This window comes from Podarcis raffonei, chromosome 2, assembly GCF_027172205.1.
Source record: "Podarcis raffonei isolate rPodRaf1 chromosome 2, rPodRaf1.pri, whole genome shotgun sequence".
Lineage (NCBI taxonomy): Eukaryota > Metazoa > Chordata > Lepidosauria > Squamata > Lacertidae > Podarcis > Podarcis raffonei.
Genome location: NC_070603.1, coordinates 118,124,977 through 118,148,875, shown reverse-complemented (window position 1 = coordinate 118,148,875; position 23,899 = coordinate 118,124,977). Strand labels below are relative to the sequence as shown.

At 47.3% G+C, this 23,899-nt stretch overlaps 2 protein-coding genes across 3 annotated transcripts in view; one reads left to right on the top strand and one right to left on the bottom strand.

The window, feature by feature from the left end:
• LOC128408795 (uncharacterized) overlaps positions 1-9,193 on the top strand; it is a 33,537-nt gene extending 24,344 nt beyond the window's left edge. The window contains exons 9-11 of the mRNA XM_053378817.1: positions 894-1,688; positions 2,581-2,710; positions 7,901-9,193. Of these exons, the coding sequence (XP_053234792.1) occupies positions 894-1,688; positions 2,581-2,710; positions 7,901-9,132 (2,157 nt within the window). The 3' untranslated portion in view covers positions 9,133-9,193. The remainder of the gene's footprint in view (positions 1-893; positions 1,689-2,580; positions 2,711-7,900) is intronic.
• Positions 9,194-10,030: 837 nt separating this feature from the next.
• Positions 10,031-23,544, bottom strand: LOC128409268 (zinc finger protein RFP-like). 2 transcript variants are annotated; one of them, XM_053379607.1, is made up of 8 exons: positions 22,670-23,544; positions 22,084-22,179; positions 20,319-20,549; positions 19,115-19,137; positions 18,248-18,366; positions 16,346-16,378; positions 13,511-13,540; positions 10,031-11,791 (listed from the first exon to the last, which is right to left on the bottom strand). In XM_053379607.1, the coding sequence occupies exons 1-8, from the start codon at positions 23,093-23,095 to the stop codon at positions 11,274-11,276; spliced, it is 1,476 nt and encodes a 491-aa protein (XP_053235582.1). In that variant the 5' UTR covers positions 23,096-23,544; the 3' UTR covers positions 10,031-11,273. The 2 variants fall into 2 exon arrangements, with proteins under 2 accessions (XP_053235582.1, XP_053235581.1); XM_053379606.1 differs by lacking the exons at positions 13,511-13,540; positions 16,346-16,378 and having other exon boundaries at positions 22,670-23,541.
• Between the last annotated feature and the right edge of the window lie 355 nt (positions 23,545-23,899).

Here is a 23,899-nt window from a genome sequence, read left to right as displayed (position 1 = left end):
TTTCTCTATCTCCACCCCTTTTAAACATAAAGTCTATCAAGGACTATTCTTCATCATGGCTATGTTTTGCCTGTATCTTGCTTGATCAGTTTTCAGGGACATTATGTCAGGGGTGGTCAGAAGTCAGATGGGATGCTTTGCAGTACAGTGGTCCCACAGTTTAAGAACTTAATTCATCCTGGAGGTCTGTTCTTAACCTGAAGCACCACTTTAGCTAATGGGGCCTCCCGCTGCCGCCGCTGTGCAATTTCTGTTCTCATCCTGAAGCAAAGTTCTTAACCCAAGGTACTATTTCTGGGTTAGCGGAGTCTTTAACCTGAAGCGTCTGTAACCCGAGGTACCACTGTAGATCTAAGACACTGTAGACACTAAGTGTCTCTAAGGCTCTTTGATTGCCTGTTGATTAGAAATAGCAGCAACAACTCCTTCTCTCGCCCTGCAGAAATGAAAGGAACAGCTTCTGAATGTGAGAAAGCGCAGTGGGAAACCAGGACTGGACTCTTGAGTGAAAGGGCTGTAATCAGGGTGCCATCTGCACTGTGCATTTAGCACAAAGTAATTCCACTTTAAACTGTCATGGCTCCCCCCAAAGAATCCTGGGAACTGTAGTTTGTTAAGGGTGCTGAGATTGTTAGGAGACCCCCCTATTCCCCTCACAGCTACAGTTCCCAGAGGACTGAGCATGCTCAGTTTTTAACGGAATACTGACTGATGATTGGTGGGATGGAAAAACATGGGGGCAGAGAATGGAATGGAGTATCCTGAACAGGAGTGTTCCACGCTGCAACTTTTTGCTGCAGATCCCACTGATTCTCTTTCCTTGCAGAGGCACCGGGCCTTATAAACAACCCTGGACCTGGCAGTTGACATCACAGAGAAACATGGGATAGCAGTGTGTGAGTGATCCCTGCCAAGCCCCGGAGTTAAGAGAGGTGATGGCGTCCGAACGCAGGAATGCAGCTGTCTGGGCTGTCCCCCGAGATGCCCTGCTGGAGGACACAGTGAAGACGGAGGCCCAGGAGGAGGCATCGGAGTCTGAACCGGAGGAGGCTGCAGGAACAGGCCCCTTGGCCGTCCGCTCAGAGAGCCTCAAGGAATTGTGGGAAGGGACCATAACAGAGCACATTAAGCAGGAACCCGAGGAAGGGCCTCAGGAGGAGTGCTGGGGAGCTCAGTGTCAGGGGCTCCTGAAGGCTGTGCCGTCTCCGCAGCCTGAGCCAGGAAAGCTGCAGCTGGCCAGCAATGGCCCAAGGGACACACAGGCTTCCTTTGAGGGGCGACCAGACATTGGGCGAGGCAGGGTGATCCGCCACCTGCCTGGCCCTGGAGGAGACATCCCCCCGCCCACCCACAGCGTTTTGGCCCTGGACCGTGGGGAAGTGAAGAAGGAGGCTCCCAGCCAGAAGGTGGAGCGCCTGTGCTTCAGGCAGTTCCTCTACCAGGAGGCCGAGGGGCCACGAGATCTCTGTGGGATGCTGTGGAGGCTCTGCCATCGGTGGCTGCAGCCGGAGAGGCGCACCAAGGAGCAGATCCTGGAGCTGGTGATCCTGGAGCAGTTCCTGGCCGTCCTGCCCCCGGAGATGCAGAACTGGGTCAGGGAAGGCGGGCCGGAGACTTGCGGTCAGGCAGTCGGCCTGGCGGAGGATTTCCTGGAGAGGCAGCAAGAGAACGAGCCCGAAATAGAACAGGTGAGAGGGCAGAAGAGCAGTCCTGGGAAGAACAAAACGAACAGTGGCAAGGAGCCCAGAGGACTAGCCATTGGGGCAGTTTTTGCTGACTGTAAATATGCATTGGACTGACTGTTCCCTTAGATCAGGCATAGGCAAATTCAGCCCTCCAGATGTTTTGGGAAAACAATTCCCATCATCCCCGACCACTGGTCCTGCTAGCTGGGGATCATGGGAGTTGTAGGCCAAAAACATCTGGAGGGCCGAGTTTGCCTATGCCTGCCCTAGATGGTTCGAAGATGGGATCTGGCCAAATCAGCAGGGGTTGGCTTCATTGGCAAAGTAGAACCTCCAAGTTCTGAGGCAGTGTACCTTAGAACGCCACTTGCTGGGGGAAGACTAAGGATGGTGGGCAACACTCTCTCTGCCCTAATGGACCAGCTTCCACGGCTGTGAACAGGCAGTCAGTGTGGTCTCTGACCCTTCAGGGCTCTGTATCTGGCATCTTGAGAGAGAAGAGAGAGGCTATGTGGATGGTTTCCTGTGCTCCAGTCCCTGTCTTGAGATGGGCTGCCACATCCTGCCCCAGCTGGTTTAATGCATCCCCTTCAAAGACAGCACAGAAGACAGCCTTTGCCTGAAGAAGGTCTCCTTGAGATTCTGGAGAGCTGCTGCCAGTCAGTGTAGGCAATACTGTGAAAGATGGGCCAATGGCCTGACTCAGTCAAAGGCAGGGAGTCTTTGGCCCTCCAGATGTTGCTGGACTCCAACTCCCCTGACCCTTGGCCATGCTGGCTGGGGGCTGATGGGAATTAGAGTCCTGTAGCATCTGGAGAAGCTCCAGAGGTTCCCCACCCCTGAATATCAGGCGATTCGCACCCATTTCTTTGTCTTGTTCTTTCTGCTGTTTCAGGTCCTCTGGCCCTTCAAGGAGAAAGCAGATGATTCCCCTGAGGCCGACAGGGCTCTGTCAGACTCCGGCGAGTGGTCGCTCATCAGAGTGGTCAAGCAGGAGGATACAGCTGCTGATGCCCCTTGGCTGGGTAAGGAGTCTTTGGCTGGGGGGAGTTCTCTTGTGGAGCAAGTTATGGAAGTGAGGGGCCATCACAATAAAGGCTCTGGCCGGAGATCTAGTGCCCACCAATCTAACTGACCTTAGAGGTTCACTACCAATCAGGATCTCTGAAGCCACTCTTAGGGCTTGTGTGGGTTCCTGTAGGTGGTCCTTCAAATAACTGGGCCCCAAACCCCTTACAGTGGTACCTCGTAAGACGAATGCCTCGTAAGACGAAAAACTCGCAAGACGAAAGAGTTTTTCGTTTTTTGAGTTGCTTCGCAAGACGAATTTCCCTATGGGCTTGCTTCGCAAGACGAAAACGTCTTGCAAGTTTGTTTCCTTTTTCGTAAAACCATTAATACCCAGGGTGCATTGCTTGAAGAGGTGCAGTTGCGACTTGACTTCGAGGAGCAACTCATAGCACGCGGTGTGGTAGCCTTTTTTGAGGTTTTTGAAGACTTCAGTGATTTTTGAAGCTTTTCCAAAACTTCTTTTGCAGCCATTTGGTAAGTTAAACTTTTAAAACTTTTTTGGGGGGTTTTGGATTTTGGGTTGGGGTGTTTGGAATTCAAGGACTTGGTGTTGGGGAGGGGTTTGCAAGAATCTGGAAGCTTGTGTGTGTTTTTTCTGCATTTTTATGATTTTTTGTGACCAGTGGGGCACTCTGCTGTTGTTAAAAAAAAAGATTTCTGGGTTTGGATTTCTGTGTGGTGGGTGGCTGGGGGAATAGTTGGGGAGGGGTTTGCAAGAATCTGGAAGCTTGTGTGTTTTTTTCCTGCATTTTTATGATTTTTTGTGACCATTGGGGCACTCTGCTGTTGTTAAAAAAAAGATTTCTGGGTTTGAATTTCTGTGTGGTGGGTGGCTGGGGGGATAAAGTGGTGCCTCACAAGACGAAATTAATTCGTTCTGCGAGTTTTTTCGTCTAGCGAATTTTTCGTCTTGCGAAGCACGAAATCCCATAGGAATGCATTGAAAATCAATTAATGCGTTCCTATGGTCAAAAAAAGTCCAAACAAAGCCAAAGTTGGTACAACAAGAGTTTATTAACTGCTCTTTAAAGTCACACATACTGTAAAGAGCATTTCAAAAATTGAAGGAACAATAATTTAAGTTTCTAAATATGACAGAAAAACATTTTAAAATCAACAAAGTGTACAGTACATTTTCTAAGACTCTGGGGGACAACTCGAAGAAGGTTCCTCTTCCACTCTTTGCTTCTTGCTGAAGAACCTGTCCATGGTCTGCTGCTTCATCCGCCTTTTCAGCACCTCCCTGAAAGGCGACATGACCCTCGTATCAAAAGTGTTTGCAAGGTCATGTGTCAGGTCTTTGTCAGGGTGGTGCCGCTGTGCAAAAGCCTGCACATCTTTCCACTTCTGGCAAATGTCCCTCAGTTCTTTGGAGGACAGCCGTTCCTCAGTTGCTTCCTCCTCTTCCAGCGAGGCCTGCTCCTGCGCAGCCTCTGCCTGCAGTTCGACCAGCTCCTGGGTGGTCAGCTCGTGGTCGTGCTCCTCCACCAGCTCGCTGACGTCCTCCTCTGTGACCTCCAGGCCCATGGTCCTCCCCAAGGAAACAATGTCCTGCACCACTGTTGACTCTGGTGCATCAGAGTCACTTGGTGCCACACAGTCCGGCCACAGGCTGCGCCAAGCGCAATTCAAATTTCTCTGGCTGATCCCGTTCCAGGCCGTGGTGATCATCTTCAAGCAGGTGACGATGCCGAAGTGGTCCTTCCAGAATTCCCGCAGGGTGATGGTGGTGCAATCAGTCACCTCGAAGCATCGCCTGAAAAGCTCCTTGGTGTAGAGTTTTTTGAAATTGGCGATGACCTGCTGATCCATTGGCTGGAGCAGTGGTGTGGTGTTAGGCGGCAGGAACATGATGCTGATGAAGCTGAACTCCTCCAACAAGTCCTCCTCAAGGCCTTTAGGATGAGCAGGAGCATTGTCCATCAAAAGCAAAGCCTTCAGCGGCAGCTCGTTCTCCAGCAGGTACTGTTTGAAAGCAGGGCCAAAAGCAAGATTGACCCAGTCCACAAACAGCACACGTGTGACCCAAGCCTTACTGTTGGATCGCCACATGACACTCAGCTGCTCCTTGTTGACCTTGTGTTTCTTGAAGGCCCGTGGGTTCTCCGAGTGGTACACCAGAGATAAATAATTACCTGACATTCAGAAGACATCTTAAGGCAGCCCTGTTCAGGGAAGTTTTTAATATGTAACGCTGTACTGTTTTTAACACTGATTGGGAGCCGCCCAGAGTGGCTGGGGAAACTCAGCCAGATGGGCGGGGTATAAATAATAAATTATTATTATTATTATTACCAGCAGGGGCTTGATCTTCAGGTCACCGCTTGCGTTGGCACAGAAGAGCAGGGTCAGATGGTCCTTCATGGGCTTGTGGCCAGGCAACTTGGCCTCCTCCTATGTGATGAAAGTCCTTTTGGGCAACCTCTTCCAAAACAGCCCGGTCTCGTCGCAGTTGAAGACCTGCTGTGGAATGTAGCCCTCCGTCGTCACAACCTCCAGGAATTCCGCTGCAAAGTCTTCAGATCCAAAATATTCAAAAGCACCCAGCCACCCACCACACAGAAATTCAAACCCAAAATCCAAAAACCCCCCAAAAAGTTTTAAAAGTTTAACTTACCAAATGGCTGCAAAAGAAGTTTTGGGAAAGCTTCAAAAATCACCAAAGTCTTCAAAAAACTCAAAAAAGGCAACCACACCGCGTGCTATGAGTTGCTCCTAGAAGTCAAGTCGCAACTGCACCTCTTCAAGCAATGCACCCTGGGTATTAACGGTTTTACGAAAAAGGAAACAAACTTGCAAGACGTTTTCGTATTGCGAAGCATGCCCATAGGGAAATTCGTCTTGCGAAACACCTCAAAAAACGAAAAACTCTTTCGTCTAGCGAGTTTTTCGTCTTACGAGGCATTCGTCTTGCGGGGCACCACTGTAGTTGAGAAGGGGTTTGCAAGAATCTGGAAGCTTGTGTGTTTTCTAGGAGGTTTGGTGCTTTTGAATTTTTTGGATGTGAAGCACTGATTTATTTATTTTTTGGGTTTGCGAAGGTAGGAGCTGTTCTGCCATGGGGCCCAAGAAGACTGCTGCTGCAGAGGCCGGCGAGAGGAAGAAGGAGAAGGTTACGCTGGAAATGAAGAAGGAGATCATCCGGAAGCACGACGGTGGAATGCGTGTGACAGACCTCGCCAGGGAGTACGGGAGGAATCCGTCGACCATCGGGACCATCCTGAAGATGAGGGAGAAGATCCTTGCGACTGATGCAGCCAAGGGAGTCACCAGGATCGTGAAGAACCGCCCAGCTGTTCTGGAGGAGGTGGAGAAGTTGCTGCTCATCTGGTTAGAAGAGAAGCAGCGTGCAGGGGACACAGTGACTGAGGCCGTCATTTGTGAGAAGGCCAAGGCCTTGCACGCAGACCTCGTCCGGGAACAGCCAGGAACCTCAGGCGAGCCAGAAGTCTTCAAGGCAAGCAGAGGTTGGTTTGACCGGTTCAAGACGAGATCTGGAATCCACAGCGTGGTCAGGCATGGAGAGGCTGCCAGTTCTGATGTTCCTGCGGCTGAAGACTTTGCAGCGGAGTTCCTGGAGGTTGTGACGACGGAGGGCTACATTCCACAGCAGGTCTTCAACTGCGACAAAACCGGGCTGTTTTGGAAGAGGATGCCCAAAAGGACTTTCATCACTCAGGAGGAGGCCAAGTTGCCTGGCCACAAGCCCATGAAGGACCGTCTGACCCTGCTCTTCTGTGCCAACGCAAGCGGCGACCTGAAGATCAAGCCCCTGCTAGTGTACCACTCGGAGAACCCACGGGCCTTCAAGAAACACAAGGTCGACAAGGAGCAGCTGAGTGTCATGTGGCGATCCAACAGTAAGGCTTGGGTCACACGTGTGCTGTTTGTGGACTGGGTCAATCTTGCTTTTGGCCCTGCTGTCAAACAGTACCTGCTGGAGAACGAGCTGCCGCTGAAGGCTTTGCTTCTGATGGACAATGCTCCTGCTCATCCTAAAGGCCTTGAGGAGGACTTGTTGGAGGAGTTCAGCTTCATCAGCATCATGTTCCTACCGCCTAACACCACGCCACTGCTCCAGCCGATGGATCAGCAGGTCATCGCCAATTTCAAAAAACTCTACACCAAGGAGCTTTTCAGGCGATGCTTCGAAGTGACTGACTGCACCACCATCACCCTGCGGGAATTCTGGAAGGACCACTTCGACATCGTCACCTGCTTGAAGATGATCACCACGGCCTGGAACGGGACCAGCCAGAGAAATTTGAATTGCGCTTGGCGCAGCCTGTGGCCGGACTGTGTGGCACCAAGTGACTCTGATGCACCAGAGTCAACAGTGGTGCAGGACATTGTTTCCTTGGGGAGGACCATGGGCCTGGAGGTCACAGAGGAGGACGTCAGCGAGCTGGTGGAGGAGCACGACCACGAGCTGACCACCCAGGAGCTGGTCGAACTGCAGGCAGAGGCTGCGCAGGAGCAGGCCTCGCTGGAAGAGGAGTAAGCAACTGAGGAACGGCTGTCCTCCAAAGAACTGAGGGACATTTGCCAGAAGTGGAAAGATGTGCAGGCTTTTGCACAGCGGCACCACCCTGACAAGGACCTGACACATGACCTTGCGAACACTTTTGATACGAGGGTCATGTCGCCTTTCAGGGAGGTGCTGAAAAGGCGGATGAAGCAGCAGACCATGGACAGGTTCTTCAGCAAGAAGCGAAGAGTGGAAGAGGAACCTTCTTCGAGTTGTCCCCCAGAGTCTTAGAAAATGTATGTACAGTACTGTACACTTTGGTGATTTTTAAATGTTTTTCTGTCATGTTTAGAAACTTAAATTATTGTTCCTTCAATTTTTGAAATGCTCTTTACAGTATGTGTGACTTTAAAGAGCACTTAATAAACTCTTTTTGTACCAAAGTTGGCTTTGTTTGGACTTTTTTTGACCATAGGAACACATTAATTGATTTTCAATGCATTCCTATGGGAATCCGTGCTTCGCAAGACGAAAAATTTGCAAGACGAAAAAACTTGCAGAACGAATTAATTTCGTCTTGCGAGGCACCACTGTATTTGATTGTTATCCAGGCCCTCCTTTTTCCTTGGGGAAGGAAAATCTCTCTTTCTAAGGATCCCTTCCCCCCCCCCAACAGATGGTGAGGAGAAGAAGATTGTGCCAGTCAATTCTGAAGAAGCTGAACCACATTGGATGCTGCCAGGGAGAGCAGAACGGACTGTATCACGATATGCCGACTGGGGAGCAGCATCCGAAAACCAGCAGGAAACTCACCCCCATAATGAAGAAGGCAAATCCGTTCCTTTCCAGCTCCCTGCCATGCCAGTCCAGCAAAGGTTCCTCAAGGGTGAGACGTGCGCTGAGTGCGGAAAATCCTTTCGCTGCAAGGCAGAACTCACCGAACACCAGAGAATGCACTCAGGAGAGAAACCCTACATCTGCTCCGACTGTGGGAAGAGCTTCTGCAGGAGGAATGTCCTAGTTGCACATCAGAGAATCCACACTGGGGAGAAGCCCTTCAACTGCCCGGACTGCGGGAAAAACTTCAACCAGCGATCGCATCTTACGGCACATGAGAGAACCCACACGCAAGAGAAGCCCTTTGCTTGCCTGGACTGCGGACAGAGCTTTAGTAGGCGCACTGGGCTTGTGTCTCACCAGAGGATCCACACGGGAGAGAAGCCCTATCGCTGCCAAGACTGCGGGAAAAGTTTCAGGCAGAGATTCGATCTTATTCGACATCAGAGAATCCACACGGGCGAGAAGCCACACCAGTGCCCCGACTGCGCCAAAAGCTTCAGGAACAAATCTGCTTTCCTCGTGCACAGACGGATCCACACTGAGGAGAAACCGTACCCGTGCTCTGGGTGCGGGAAGAACTTCCGTCATCGCACCAACCTCCTCGCGCACGAAAGGATCCACACGGGAGAGAAGCCCTACAAGTGCGGAGAGTGCGGGAAGAGTTTTGGTGACGGGTCGTCCCTCATGAAACACAAGCGAGCTCACACGGGCGAGAAGCCGTACAAATGTGCCGAGTGTGGGAAATGCTTCTCTCAGAACGCCGGCCTGGTTCAGCACGAGAAGATCCACACGGGAGAAAAACCCTTCCAGTGCCCGGACTGTCCCAAAAGCTTCCGGGACAAGTCGGCCTTTGTCGTTCACCACAGGACGCACACGAGGGAGAAACCGTTTCACTGCTCGGTCTGTGAGAAGAACTTCAGCCATCGCTCCAACCTTCTCAAACATGAAAGAACCCACACTGGGGTGAAGCCATACAAGTGCCTGGAGTGCGGAAAGGGCTTCACTCAGAAGCCAAATCTCCTCGTACATGCGAGAAGCCATTTGAAACAGGAAGGGGAGATTGGCTAAGAGGGTGGGGAGAACTACCTCAAGGGCATCCCCGGTTGGAAAATAAAATAAGGTCCTGAGTTTTAGAGATCTCTATTTTGTTGCCATTTGCCACTGTTATTGAGTGGCAAAGAGGAAGGTCAGGAGAAGTATCTGCTTTTTATCTGTGGCATAAAAGGAAGGGGAGGGTGTCAGGCTGCGGTCAAATCTCATAGCAGATGGTGAGACCACCTTGAAAAGGTCCTTTCCGCATCATTCAGTAATTAAATTAAATTAAATTAAGAATACAGTCATACTTCGTTACATTCCCTTCATGTTACGTTCTTCCAGGATACGTCCCGTGGCGACCCGGAAGTACCAGAAAGGGTTACTTCCGGGTTTCGTCGCTCGCACATGTGCAGATGCACAAAATGATGTCACGTGCATGCGCAGAAGCAACGAATCACAACCTGCACGTGCCCAGACGTGCCACTGCAGGTTGCTCTCTTTTCATGTTGCGAATGGGCCTCCGGAATGGATTCCGTTTGCAACCAGAGGTGCCACTGTACAGCCGTACCTTGGATCTCAAACGCCTTGGCTCCCAAACTACCAAAACCTAGAAGTGAGCGTTCCGGCTTTCAAGCGATTTTTGGAAGCCGAATGTCTGGCATGGCTTCCACAGCTTCCGATTGGCTGCAGGACGGTCCTGCGGCCAATCGGAAGCCGCACCTTGGTTTTTGAACAGTTCCGAGGAGTCGAATGGACTCCCGGAACGTATTCTGTTCGAGAACCAAGGTACGACTTTATCAGGAAAGCCAAAGGTCTGTTTAGTCCAACATCAAGTTTTGCACAGCTCAGTTTAGTTTCTTCTACAAATGTCGCTGTCCCAGGAAGCTTTGCCCCAAAGCCACTCACAATGAACATTAACGTCTTCTCAGTATACATTACAGTTAATTTATTTTAAAACAAAAACAGAAACCTGCCCCTCTGCTGCAACAAATGTCAATGGTGTGGGGGAGGTGTCTTTATTCCATTATGTGCCACCACCTTGTGGGAAACGCAGGAAAGGACAGCAGGCTGCACCGGTCAGTAGTCAGTGGCCCTGATAGGGGAGCCAGAGTGAGTCCTGCCTGATCTTTGAGAGGGGTCAATTCCACAGGCATGTGTTATTCCAGCTGTTAGTATCCCAGGAGAGAAATCAGATGCACCTGGTGGCGAAATGACGCTCCTTGGGGGAGCACTGCGTATTTGGGGTGGGGCTCAGGAACACAGGGAAGGTGCCCTGCGAAATGTATGGGGCAGCACAGCCCATGGGGCCCCTTCCGGAGGCTGCCGAACTGCAGCTCCCATCCTCTCTGACCCATGGCCATGCTGGATGGGTCAGAGGGGAGTTGGAGTCCAGCATTATCCAGAGGACACCCCATTTGATGCCCCCGATATACAGAATCCAGCCTGTGAATAAGGAACATTAATGCATCCACTCAAAACACATTTAACTGGGCAGAAGCCCCACTCAATGCAATAAGGTTTACTTCTGACATTGTGCGGAGATGGCGAGGCTGTATTTGCAGAGGGCATTTGAAGATGATGCCCTGTTCAATTTCTTTTTCTCTCTCTTCCCATCTGAGGTCTCCAGAGCAAGGAGCTATCCTGCATGACGTGGGGGAAGGGGTTCAATTTTTGGTCATCTATTAATCCAATGATGCATGCATTTTCACAGCTGCATAAGGTCTTGTGGGGAGAGGAAGGTTTCCTAGAATTGCTGAGTTACGAGGGACTCTGAAGGTCATCTAGTCCCACCCCTTGCAGTGCAGGAAACTTTTGCCCAATGTGGGGCTCAGACCCACAACCCTGGGATCAAGAGTCTCATCCTCTGCCAAATCAGACATCTCAAAACGAAAACAAGATTGAAGGTGAGAAAATTTATTAGGACTCCTAATAAAAGTGTGACTGTCTCTTTAAGAAGTAAGCAGCAGAGGGAATTCTGGGAAAAGGAAGGAAAATGCAAAGCAAGAGCAACCCATTTTTGTTTTGTTATTTCTGCTGATTTTGACTGGAATGAATCCTCTCAAAGGGCCCTTGGAAAACTGCCCAACCTGCTCTTGGCAGGTAAATGTTTTTATGTCAGTCACTCTGGTCTGGAGAGAAACTCCTGCTGGGCCTGAGAGGCAGATTTAGTCTCCTCAGGAGATACTGAGGTGGGTTTTATTTCCCGACAGACGAAAGAAAGGGAGGAGGGTCTCTCCAGAGAACGAGGCTCCTGAGAACGTGTAGAGTTCAGCTCCTGAGTCAGCGTCAGAAAGAGACACACGTCCCCCTTCATAGTCCAGAGTCACCCGGATCCTCCTGGGCTTCTCCCTCAGGGACAGAGGAGAGTCATCAGGGAAGGTGCAGGCACAGTACTCGCTTTCCCACTTCCCCACAGCCCAGATCCCTCCCTCAGGGCTTAAGGGGAAGCCGCCCTTTCTCTCCACAGACTTCCTGGCGACCCCCAAAGCCCACCATCCCCCACTTCCCACAGTGACTTCCCAGAAATGTCTGCCTGCTGTGAATCCCTCACGTCCCAACACACAAATCTTGTGGCTAAATCTCTCAGGATTATCAGGCAGGGCTTGAGGTTTGTCTCCCCTTCTCACGCTTTTCTGATCCTCGGACAGGATGAGCCTGGGATGGGCTGTGTCTGGATCCAGAGTGACATTTGCTGTTGGGGAAAAGATGAGGGAAAGGGAAGAATAGGCAGAGTCAGCCGAGAGACAGAAATGGACACCTTGATAAATAAATAAAAAACACCCAAAAAACCCAGATTCCCTTTCAGATCAAGGGGATTTCTTTGCATCGCATGCTAGACTGAGACTCCTCCTTGCAGACTCTCATCAGAATAAATATCTTCCTTGATGGTTTTTAAATCAGTTCCCTTCACTTTCTTATATCCGATGTGTATTATTCCTGCCCTCCTCTCAACCCAGGCATTTTCTAAGAGGAAAAACCACCCAGGAAACCTTTTAATCAGCTTTTCCGTGTTATCTAAGGAGAAAGAGAGGAGAATTGGAGGAGGCAGGAGAGGATTGGCCTTTGGGGAGCTTTGGGTTGGGATATGAGGACCCCCCTGTAATAATAATAATAATAATAATAATAATAATAATAATAATAATTGCATACTGCCCTTCATCCATTGGTCTCAGGGTGGTTCACAGCATAAAAATACAACATTAAACAACATATAGGCCTCCCCTCACTTTTGTGGGGGTCACGTTCTGGGCCCTTGTGCCTACAAGTGAAAATTGTGTTAAATGGGGAGCCTGTTTATTCCTGCTCTCCATCGCTCTCACCCACTTGGCCTGTCTTTGCCTTCCTCCCCACCATCTTGGAAGTCTGGGGAAAATAAAAGGCAGGTGGCACAGCAATTTTACAAAGGACTGCTTATTCCATGCTTCTCTTTTGGATGTAATATATAACATAAGACTAGTTCCATGGAGGGAAGAGGGAATAACTCAAAAAGTTACCAGTCAGGGGCTAAGACAGTCACGATAGGCAAGTGTAGAGTTGCCGTATTTTGAAGAACAAAAAAGAGGACACATTTGCCAACTTCTACTCTTAACCATGGATCGCTATGACAACTCTCATTTTAAATACCCCTACTCTATGTAGGCTTTCAAAGCTGTGATATACTGCTAATAGCAATTTTCTTAACTTTCAACAACCAAATAATAATAATAAGAATAAAACATATTGCTCCCTTGCTTGCCACATGAAAGTATTTGGGCTCATGTTCCCATCTTTGTGAACGCAAGTGTGCACAGAACAATTTATTAAACTGTTAAACATGTACATATGGACTCTCCTTAAGGGCAGGGGGATGTTAACTCTTGCCCTCCCAGATTCCTCCTCCAAGATCTTGTAGCTGAGCCAGCGTCCTTTTAGTTCAGCCACAAGACAAGGGTTTTATACAGGATGTGGCCAGCTAAAGATGCTGCTCTGTTGCGATTCTCTGCTCCAGGCTAGCTTAGCTGGGTGCCTTAGATCTGAGTCAATGCACTAGAAATTTTTTCATGGGTTACTGTAAACCAAACCAAATAACTTGAGACATTTTGCCAAACTTGAAAAATCCACCCAGGGGAGAAATTTTAATCCTGAAAATAGAAGGCCAGTCTGAGAAAAAGAGGACATGTGGCAACCAGTCCTGAAAAAGGTCACATGGAAAAGCAACCCAACTCTCTCTAGGCAGGAATGAAACTCTTCCCTCTTTTATCTGAACCTTCTGGGCAATTTCTGTCCCTGCCTTCTGCACCTTCAAGTCCTCCCTCTCTGCCTTTGTGGTACCAACAGCAGGGCCAGAGTCAAGCTGCACAGAAGAGACTCTTGACCCCCATGAAACACTAGTCCCCCCTCCTGTGAATTGGGGTCTCCATGTGAAATTTACCTCTCTGAAGAAGTCTGAATGACTGAACATCTGAGGAAGCAAAAAGACAGGCTTAACAGGCTACAATGCAATAGCTAAAAAATAAATCTTTTGTTACAAAACATCACCATATCATAGCACCTGTTGTTTCCTTATTTCAATCAAAAGATTAAATCATGCAAAGACGACAACTGTAGGGCTAAGTAGCGATGTTAAATATTGTCCAAAAGATTATTCCTGAGAATGTAATATCACTAGGCCTAAGGAATTAAAACAACTACCGTATTTTTCGCTCTATAGGACGCACTTTCCCCCCTCAAAAAATCAAGGGGAAATGTGTGTGCGTCCTATGGAGTGAATGCAGGCTCCTTGGCTTCAGCAATAGCAACGCAAAGCCTCCGAAGCGCAGAGGGAGCGCTCCCTCCGCGCTCCAGAGGCTTCGCATTGCTTTTGAAGCCTGCAGAGCAAGACTCTCCTGGCTTCAGCAGAGAGGGAGGGCTGCGCAGCGCCCCTTCAGCCAAGTGGGAGGAGAAATGGAAGGGGCTCTGTTTCTCCTGCGGCTTCGCTGAAGGGGCGCTGAGCAGAGAGGGGGAGAATTTTTTTTCTTGTTCTCCCCCTCTAAAACAAGGTGCTCCGCTAGGGGCACCACGGAAGATGGCCGACAATACCATCTCTCCAGCTCACACGAGGTAATTTAGAAGCTGAGATGGGAGTAATCAGCCTCCCAAATTCTTCCCGGTGGAAGGTAAGATGCAGTCTCATCCGCGGCTGCCCACAAACCACCCCCGAGTTCGTAAAGAAGGAGGGGGTGGGGGCACTGGATGGAAAGCCCTCGAGAGAGCTCGGATCTCCTGGACGCTGTCTTCGTGAGCGCTCCCAGTTCCATTTCTTAAGATTAAAAATTGGATTTAAGATTGTACATGCTTTGGGCGAAGAAAGGGTATTTAATCTGCCAACTACAGCCACTGAGGTGCTAAGAGTGACAGAAGGAAGAAGATAACATCAAAGAATAACATCTAAGCTGGTATGTTGGAACGGAACGGAAAGGAGGGGATAAAACTTTTTCTTTTTCTACTACAATAATACCTAACAACGCCCCCCCCCCAGAAGAACCGTCTACACTACCTATAGCAAGTGAGATCAGAAAATATAAACTGTGTGGAAATAATAATACTAACTGAAGCCTTTGTTTTTTTAAATACTTGGAAGAAGATAAATGACTCTCCTGTGACGCACTATTTAATCGGGATCTGCCATTATGAGACAGACTGAGTTGCAGAGATTAATAGTCAGAGGGGGAGGCGAGCTCTTACTTTGTTATCATATCTGTACTTCAAGTCCGACTTGGCAAACCTTCCCTGGAAAGACTAATGTTTGGTGCAACCTGTCTGAGAAAATTAATGAGCAAATGCCTAGATTTTATTTCATCGGAACTGGGAAAAGATGGTGTCTGCCACCAGAGAAGGACTTTTGGATGGATTCGGCATAAACACCAGTGTGTGAGGACATACTGCAAGTAAAAGACTTACCAGCTGCAAAAAAAAAAAAAAGAGTCACACAAAGTTCACACAGAAGCATATTATTGCAAAACTCAGAGGCTATGAAAGAAAGAAGGATAACAACAGGAAGATTTAAAGAAGGGACTATTGGAAACTTAAGGCAGTAGAAATATGATGATTGGACCCCACTGAACTTGAAGCATGGGAACCCCCAATAAAATTTAAAAATTGGCAAAATATTTGGACTTTATGATATGTATTTGTACAATTTGGAATATTTAATGTGATTTGATTGGATTGTTAAAATGGAAAACTTAATAAAAAACTATTATTTAAAAAAACAAAACAAGGTGTGTCCTATGGTTGGGTGCTTCCAATAGAGCGAAAAATACGGTAACGTGTTTAGCTGTGATTCCTGCATTGCAGGGGGTTGGACTAGATGATCCTTGGGATCCTTTCACACTTCGCTATTCCATGATTATATGGAAAAATCAGAAATGGTAAACCATACTAGGAAATGGAGGAATACAATCATTCAAAATCCACAAATGAAATGGGGGTCTGAACTGGATGGATGAAGAAAGGTTTAACATCTGCCCCAAGTAAACTGGTGAGGAAAAGCTGTTGAAACTGGAATTTCCAAGCATGCTAACAAACCAAATTGCAGAGGAAGAAGCTGCAGAGCTTTACCCTGTAATTCCAAGAATCTCGTGCAATGAGAAGTCCTCCCTCATGGAATAGGGCTGATCTCATAAGAACTGTGGGAACTCTCAGGCGATGGGGATGGCTGAAGCACGAGAAATGGCTGGTGAGGTTGAAACTCTGAGGAAGAGGCGGCTCAGGCCTTGGCTCTGCTGCTGGGAGACCAGCCTGGCAGGAGGTGGAGGAGGGACTGGGTGCTTGCGGGTGCCCCTTTTAACACACTTATTCCTTATACACGAGAACTCGACAAGATGGACATTGGACTGACCCTGCAGGATTCTCCTTAAGGGCTTTTGTAACATATTGTAAGGCTCTGAGGCTTTTCCCCACAATCAAGCAGTATATAAATTTTATGAAAGAAAGCAAAATCAATAAAATTAAGGGGGAAAGCAGGATAATAGTCTATTGGCAGGAAAGGAACTCAGACTGGTGTGCAGGTTCTTCGCAGGGACAAGCTCTGCCCCCAGTCCAAGCCTTCAACCTCCTGCCCAGTTCATTCATAGGACATGGAAATAACCCAAACACCAGTAGAGGACTGTTACCCAAAGTTATGCCATTGATGGGGGTCCCAAAGTCTGCAGAACAGACGGTTCAAAACCCATGAAATATCAGTCCCCACCCCTCCTGTCAAATTGTTCCTCCCCTGGAAATTTACCTTCCTGAAGCTGTTCTTTGAGCAACAGAGCATCTGAGGAAGCAGAAAGATATAAAGTGTAAGGGCAACACTCTTCCACCAGAAATAAATCTCCATACAAAAGTAACATCCTTAAATTCAAGTACAATTATTATGTATTAATTAAATTGTACAAAAAATAATTATAAACATGAAAATCATAGGAAGAATCTATGAAAATAACTAAAGCTTTAAAACTCAGCAATCATAGTACGAAGATTGGGAAAGATTGTGGAAAACAGATTTAAAATTTACAGGTTGTTCCCTTTTAAAAGAAAACTACATGAAAATGATGTATAGATGGTACATTACACCAGTACAGATTGCAAAAAATGTACAAAACTGGGTCAAATATATGCTAGAAATGCAAGGAAAAAGAAGGGACTTTTTATCACATGTGGTGGGATTGTAGAGAAATTTTAAAAATTTGAGAAATGATGTATAATGAGTTGAAGAAAATGTTCAAATTAACATTTGTAAAAAAGCCAGAAGCATTTTTGTTAGGGATTGTAGGTAGAGACCTGCCAAGGAAAATGAAGAACATGCTTATGTATGCGAGAGTGGTGGCAAGAGTCTTAATAGCACAAGGATGGAAGAATGAAGAAACCCTGACAAAAGAACAGTGGCAAGGGAAACGGATCGAATATGCGGAATTGGCAAACTAACATACAAACTGTATGATAAGGACAACTGTGACTTTAAAGAAGAATGGGAAACTTTTACAAAGTATTTAAAGAAACAACAAAATGAACTGGACTCCTTGGCAGGTTTTGAATAAACATACACATTTTTTTTTATTGTTAACATAATAGATAGATAGCTTAAGGATCTTTACCATTTTATAAAATGCAGAGAATAATATGTGTTGGAAAACCAGAGAGAGGAGCTGAGGGAAGTCCGGGTGGGAGGGAGGGGGAAAATGGGGGGGGGGGAATGAGGATGATATGTTTTTGATCATTTGTTATGTTGAAACTTTTAATAAAAATCTTTTAAGAAAACAAACCAAAAAAACCCTCAGCAATCATAAAGCAAGCTTACAAATAAGAGAATAAAAATATTCAGCATGAATCCTGCTGGTCTCTGAACTTTGTCCCTAAATTGGGCTCTACATTGGAGGACTGGAGGGGAGGCAGAGCAATAGGAATCCCGTAAAAGGATGCAGAGGGGAGATGGAGGCAGCCTTAACATCTTCCCAAGTAAAGGGGGGGGGGAGAGAGAACAACTAAAAACAACATTGTGAAACGTAAGGAGAAGTGAAGTTTGATGAGGAAGGATTGGCAGAGCTCTCAGGCAAAAGAAAACCCTTCCTCACAAACCTTCTACAAATCTTTAAGGTTCTTAACAAGCATAATTGTGCCCTTTGGGGCTCATGTGCTCTTGCTTCCACTCTCAATGGGGGAACTCTCAGGAGATCTTGAAGGCTGAAGCCCTAGATATGGCAGCTGCAGGGGGACGTCTGAGGAGGAGACGGCTCAGGCCTTGGCTCCACGGCTGAGAAACAAGCCTGAGTAGGAGGCAGAGGGGGAACCAGGGCCTCTTAATGCCCTTTGACTCCATTCAGAGCAGGAGATCCTTCAAAAGGACAAACTCAGATTGTGCAGACAGGGAACCACAAGGAAAAGGAGGTTCTGTATAATTGTAAACAGATGCACATTGCAGGAAAAAATCCTGACTTTGCTCTACACTCTGGTTCAGGCTTTCTTTACAGGATCCAGCGTCACAATATACATGGGCCATTCTGGGGGACAGGAAATGAAGGCTGGAGCACCAAGAAGGAAGGTATCCTGGGGTTACTCAATTCCATGCAATAAGAGGATGGCATGTTCAGTTCTGAAGAAGTAACAGAATTCCCAGTGTGAAATCCTGGCAGCCAGTTTTCATTACCTTTCCATTGTTTCATTGTATTCTCCACAAGGTGATTCAGATCACAGGATTCCAAGATCCTGTTCCTCAGTTCTGGAGGGAAAGCCAGTGGTTTCTCTGGACTCTCTCTTTCCTCATACCTGGTGAAAAGAAAAACAATGAATGGCCCCATTGTGGCCCCATCTCCCTAATTCTTGCAGGCGATTTCAATAAGACGAACAAAGTGGAAGTTTATTTCCCAACAGGTTTATTTCCACCACAGATGAGACCTCAGTCCAAAACCCCTGAGGACGGCTGTCAGTGGCTTCGTAAGAATGCTAAACAGCACAAGGGACAAGATGTAACCCCAAGCGACACCACCGGAGGGCTCCCATGGCTTCAAACTATGCTGCCCCATAACAACTTTCTGGGAAGGTCCCAGGACTTAAGAACCAAACCCCTGAGGTGGAATGCAACCTCAACCCTCCCTTCACCCCCTCTCTCACCCAGGAAGGACACAACCCCATGGGACTCTCCCTCCAGAGGCAGGAAACAACTAGACCCGCCACTCTAGACTACCTTCAGCCTCTCACGGTGGAAACACTCCCAAGAAAAAGATCCCACCTATTCTAGACCAACAGACCTTCCCTCCCTAAGTGCCTCAAAGGAGCTGAGTTACCAGAGTTGAGGGGCTTCTAGTTGGACACTGAAATATGTCCTAAGCTCTTCCCAAGCATCTTTGGGACTTTCTCTTCTAGATGTTTGAAATTACCAAAAAGTCAATGAACAGAAAGTGTGAGGTGCTGCAGCGAGTGAGTCCTACAGTCTCCCCCTGCAGCCATTGGAGGGCCATGTTTGAGGTTCCTGCATCTCTGCTTCAAAGAATGGAAATGAGCCAGATCCACTTACCTCTGCAAGGTCCTTCTCACATCCTAGAGGGGAAAAGAGAAGGGAATTCACTGCACACCACAGGCCAAACTAGGAAGACCCCCTCAGACCCTGGGGCGGAGGAACAGCCTGGCCCTCTGACGTCAGTCTGCCTGACACATGCCAAGGTTTGGGATAGGAATGGCTGAATCAGCCAGTTTTCGTTTCTCACAACTTTTATTTTTCCAGTCTTAAAAACTTAATTGTTCTGATATCAAGTTCTCCACATTTCCACATCAGTTTGCCATTGTTTAAAATCCTTATGAAAATCCACCAGCATTTTAGGGAAATTTCACATTTGTGGGTTCAAGAGACGATTCACACCATCTCTAGTCTTAGATTATAATTTAGTAACTTTAATTTAGTTTGCATTGTGCAATTCAGATGTAAGTAAGCCTACAGGATAATCCTGCCAGGGCACTCTCTTCAATAGAAGTCCCAAAATTTCAAATTCTGTTTTCCATCTGGAAGTAAAAAAAGCACCTGCAGCATAAAATGCCGCCAAAGGGGTAATAAAACAGCTCAGTGTTTCTTTGGGCTTGTCCACACTTCTGCTTTTCCTGTGCCCAGAAAACACGAGTCCAAGTGGTTTTGCCTTTGCCCTGCCGCTTTCCCTCAGGAAAAACTTGCTCCTTGGTGCAACATCAAAGCAAACGTCAATCCAGAGAAAACCTGGCTGAGGTTTGCTCTAATTCAGCAGTAAAAAGAGGGTTTTCCTGGAGGAAAGGGCTGGGAGAAGCAGCAGTCTGGATGAGTCCCTCTGTCTTGCTCTTTGGTCACTGTGACTGAGCACCATTTTGGGCCGATCTGTATCCATGGGGAAGGGGATCAACCCAGAAGTTGTGGAGGGAACGGGAAGAGAAGCTTGGTCAAGAGACTGGCTCATGTCGGAAGGAGGCCTGAACGCATCCCAGACGAAGCGCCCACAGCTGAAAGGCGTTCGGAGACAAAGCATCAGCAAAGAGCAGAAGAGCACCTCCCGTTCCATCAAGAACACAGAAGAATCTCTACTCTGCATTCAGGTGAGTTCAGCATCCCAGGTCTCTTGGGTCTTCCTGTCCATTACAACCTGTCTAGAGGCTCCATCATCTGATCCCCTGCACTCCTTGCATACATGAAAGGGGCACAGACAGGATTGGAGGCAGCCTTTTCCTGGAGCCTTGGCCTGTTCCTGCCACCATCTTACCTGCAGGAGTTCACTCGCTGGCTGCTGACTCTTCTCCTCCATCTCCTGGATGATCCTCTCAAGAGAGGAGAGTTTCCTGGAGAGTCTGGCCAGCTGCTCATCCCTTCTCCCGGCAATCTCCTTCTCCACCTCTTCCACGTGAGTCAGCAGACGTTTTTCTTGTTCTTCCAGGAACTGGCGCAGTTCTCTGCACTTCTTCACGGCCTTCAGCCTCTCCATTTCTGTTAATTTCTGCAGGAAAAGAGGAGGTCTGAGTGTGGAAGGTGATCAGCCTTCAAAACATCAGGAAGAGAATAGTGAGAATTCCACAGGGAGGACACTTCTGATTTTTCAGAGACACGAAACCTCCAGTTACTAAAGAAGTAAACCTTTATTTTGAGGGGAGGCCCTCTCCATTGCTGTTCCTGGTGACTTCTATTTTGCAGAGGGATACAGCCTAAAGCAAGGAGCATTTTTTTCTAGCCATGGATATGTGGGATGTAAAAACGTTTTGCAGTCAAATACAAGAGTCCTACAATGCACATGCTGGGGAATGCTTTGTATCACTCAGGAGAAAACTTGCTAGTTCCTCCTGAGCTGGGACAGACTTCCTTTGCATGTGACTTAATGTGAATGTGGTCTGTTCTTGGGAGAGGAGCACACGGCCTCCATGTTCTGCTCTGTCTCTTCTGCATTGTGTGTTCCTAAGAGTTAGGAGAAGTGACTGCTCAGTCGCAGTCACTTGAGACTATTTCTCTTATGGGATAGTTCACATAGTTATATGTTGTTCTGTAAATTAAGTCTGCCTTCAGGAATCTCATTGTGAACTGGATGATTGTAAGTAAACTAGTTTTATGTTAACTTTAATCAGATGGCCGTTTCTATTCTTTTAGGAGGGATATAAAAAAGGGACACCAGGAATCCTAAATAGTGAGGCTCAGATGAGCCTGCAACTAGCTAACCGCTGTGTTATTTAAAAGGTGGAATGTTTAACAACTCTGCTAAGTTATAGAACTTGCTGAAGAAAGTTATGAAGGATATAATAAAATAATATATCTTCTCCTGCCTCCATAAACATCCCCACAGGATATTCCCTGCATGTTTTGGGGAATGGCATAACCAGAGTTCAGAGTTGTTCAGAGAATGTCCAGGAACATAAAACACCCTCAGTTTAGACTGGGACCATTGAGGTGTAAGGAAAGTAACAGAAAGAGAGGAGGATGAGGAGAAAGTGCAGAGTTTATCCCCATAGCTCCCTGAGTTTCCTAAAGATGAACAAGAGCGCACATTTAGAAAGACAACTCTTTAGTAATATTTATGGTAAATCAGGAGTTGAATTGACCTGCTTCCACCCTCTCAGCTCACAATTCCTGTCTTGTCCTTGACTGCTATTCACATAATAAACGACAATGGAAAATAAACTCAAATTAGCTGCATTCAAAAGTGAATTTACCTACCGTAATTTACTATTGCTGAAAAAATATGGAGAATGAAACAGAGCAATCTTTTGAAATTCACACCTCTGAATTTTTCATGGTTGAACAAGCCAGGTAATGTTCACAAAAAATGTATTTATGAAGATAAAGTACATTTCAAAATATTTATACAAGGAGGTAGCCACCCTAACATCTGATTTATTTTCAGAATGATAAATTAATAAACAGACTGATATGGAAAAAGGAGAAATGGGGAGAAGTTGAAATGGGCAGATTTCCCCATCCCTCCTCAGTCCTGACTTGACTCTTCAAGTGCTTGTTCCCTACCTAGTAATAAGAGTGGCACTTACCAGGAGGTGTTTCCATTCCTTGTCCAGGGCTGCTTGATGGGCCAGAATTTCCTCTCTCTCTTTCCTCAGAATCTCCAGGCGGCGACAGATCTCTGCCTAAAGAGAAAAGGGAAAACTCAGGTTTGACTGAGACACACAGAGAGGAGGTGAATAGTGTGCTGGCTTCTTGCGCCCACTGGCCTTGCTATAATAGGAAAGTAGTTTATTCGAGGAAATAAAAGTCCAGAGGTTTTCAACCTTTTTGGGTCCATGGCTCCCTGGACCCGCTACCTTTTTTCTGTGCCAGCCCTGTGGGGCTCAGGGACCCAGTTAGGTCACCCCTTGCTTACAGACTTCCATCTAGTCTTTGCAGATGCTACTCAGGGATATCAAGGGAGATCCCTTTGTCCCCCTGGAAGAGAGAAAGACTTAAACTCCCTCCTCCCAGCCATCCCAGGAGCCCTCAGGCTTCCCCTGGGCTGCTTTTTACATAATAAACAAGGATGTATTCATGCCAATTCATACTTTGGAGCTGAGAATTAAAAAGGAAACCTCCCAAGAAGAATCCACAGCTATTTCTCCCCCTCCACATCCAGGGATCTCCTACCTTGTATTCCTCGGAAGCCTCCTTCAGAGGAATCACCTCGTGATGTTTGTGCTCCTTTGATTTGTCACAAACCACACAAATGGGGGCTTCATCCTCCTTGCAGAAGAGCTTCAGGGGCTCCTGGTGCTCCTCGCAGACTCCTCCTTTCCCTCCTTCCTCCTTTCCCTCTTGAAGGCTGAGATTCTGGGCTATTTCTGCCACATTAGCCAGTTGCCTGTTGGAGACGAGGCTCCTTCTCTGGACTGTTTTTCTGCACTGAGGGCAGGAAGCCTCTGCCTCTGATTCCCCCCAGAACAGGACCAAGCAGGATCGGCAGAAGTTGTGCCCACACTCTGGGATGGTCACTGGATCCTTGAAGTAATCCAGGCAGATGGAGCAAGTGGCTTCATCACGGAGACGCTGGATGTGACCCCCTGCAGCAGCCATGGCTCCCTCGCACCAAAGATCCGAGTTAAGTTTCACTTTCTCAGTTTTCAGCCACTGGGAGTTTCCCTTCCTGGAAATGACTCAGTGATCACGTGCTCTTTATTTTATTTTTTAAAAAAAATGTCTCCAGGGCTTTGCAGTTCCTGAATGTTTTCTGAAGGAGCAGCAAATGCTTTTTGATTGTGTTGTAAGAATTTTGAGTTGAATAAAGGTTTCTTTTCCTCTGTATCAATAAGGGAATAAATATTTGCTATCAATAAAGTCTCCCCACTTCTCTGCCCCCCTGCATTGCTCCCTGTGATGCTCAAAACCACAGTATAGTCTGCTGTATTGCTTCCTTTTCCAGCCACTGTGAGATATTATAATTGTGTTCACCATCTCTGTACTAATGTTATTTCTTTAATGTTAGTTTTATGTTGTCTCCCTACTGAATGTAACTTTCTATCTCTGAACTAAATGTAACTTTTTAAGTGTAAAATGTACCCACTGTCTTGCAAAAGGAGAAAATAATGAAAACCTGTCAAATGTTCAAACCAGTGAATGCTTCTCTCTGTGAGGGAGCCTTCCCAGACCCGCTGAAAGAGGCGGTTATCAAACCGCTTCTTAAAAAAAATATCTTTAGATGCTGCCAATAGGACCAACTATCGCCCAGTCTCAAATCTTCCATTCTTGGGCAAGGTGATTGAGCGAGTGGTTGCTGAACAACTCCAGGCACGCTTGGAAGAAGCAGACCATTTGGATCCCTTCCAGTCGGGATTCAGGCCTCATCATGGGACTGAAACTGCCTTGGTCGCGCTGGTTGAT

Excerpts from the sequence above, each read along its gene's own strand:
- LOC128409268 (XM_053379607.1), bottom strand. The coding sequence starts at position 23,095 with ATGGCTGCTGCAGGGGGTCACATCCAGCGTCTCCGTGATGAAGCCACT. Across the intron at positions 16,379-18,247 it reads TACAATGAAACAATGGAAAG|ATGCTCTGTTGCTCAAAGAA; the intron begins GTAATGAAAACT and ends CTGCTTCCTCAG. Across the intron at positions 13,541-16,345 it reads CAAAGAACAGCTTCAGGAAG|ATGTTCAGTCATTCAGACTT; the intron begins GTAAATTTCCAG and ends TTGCTTCCTCAG.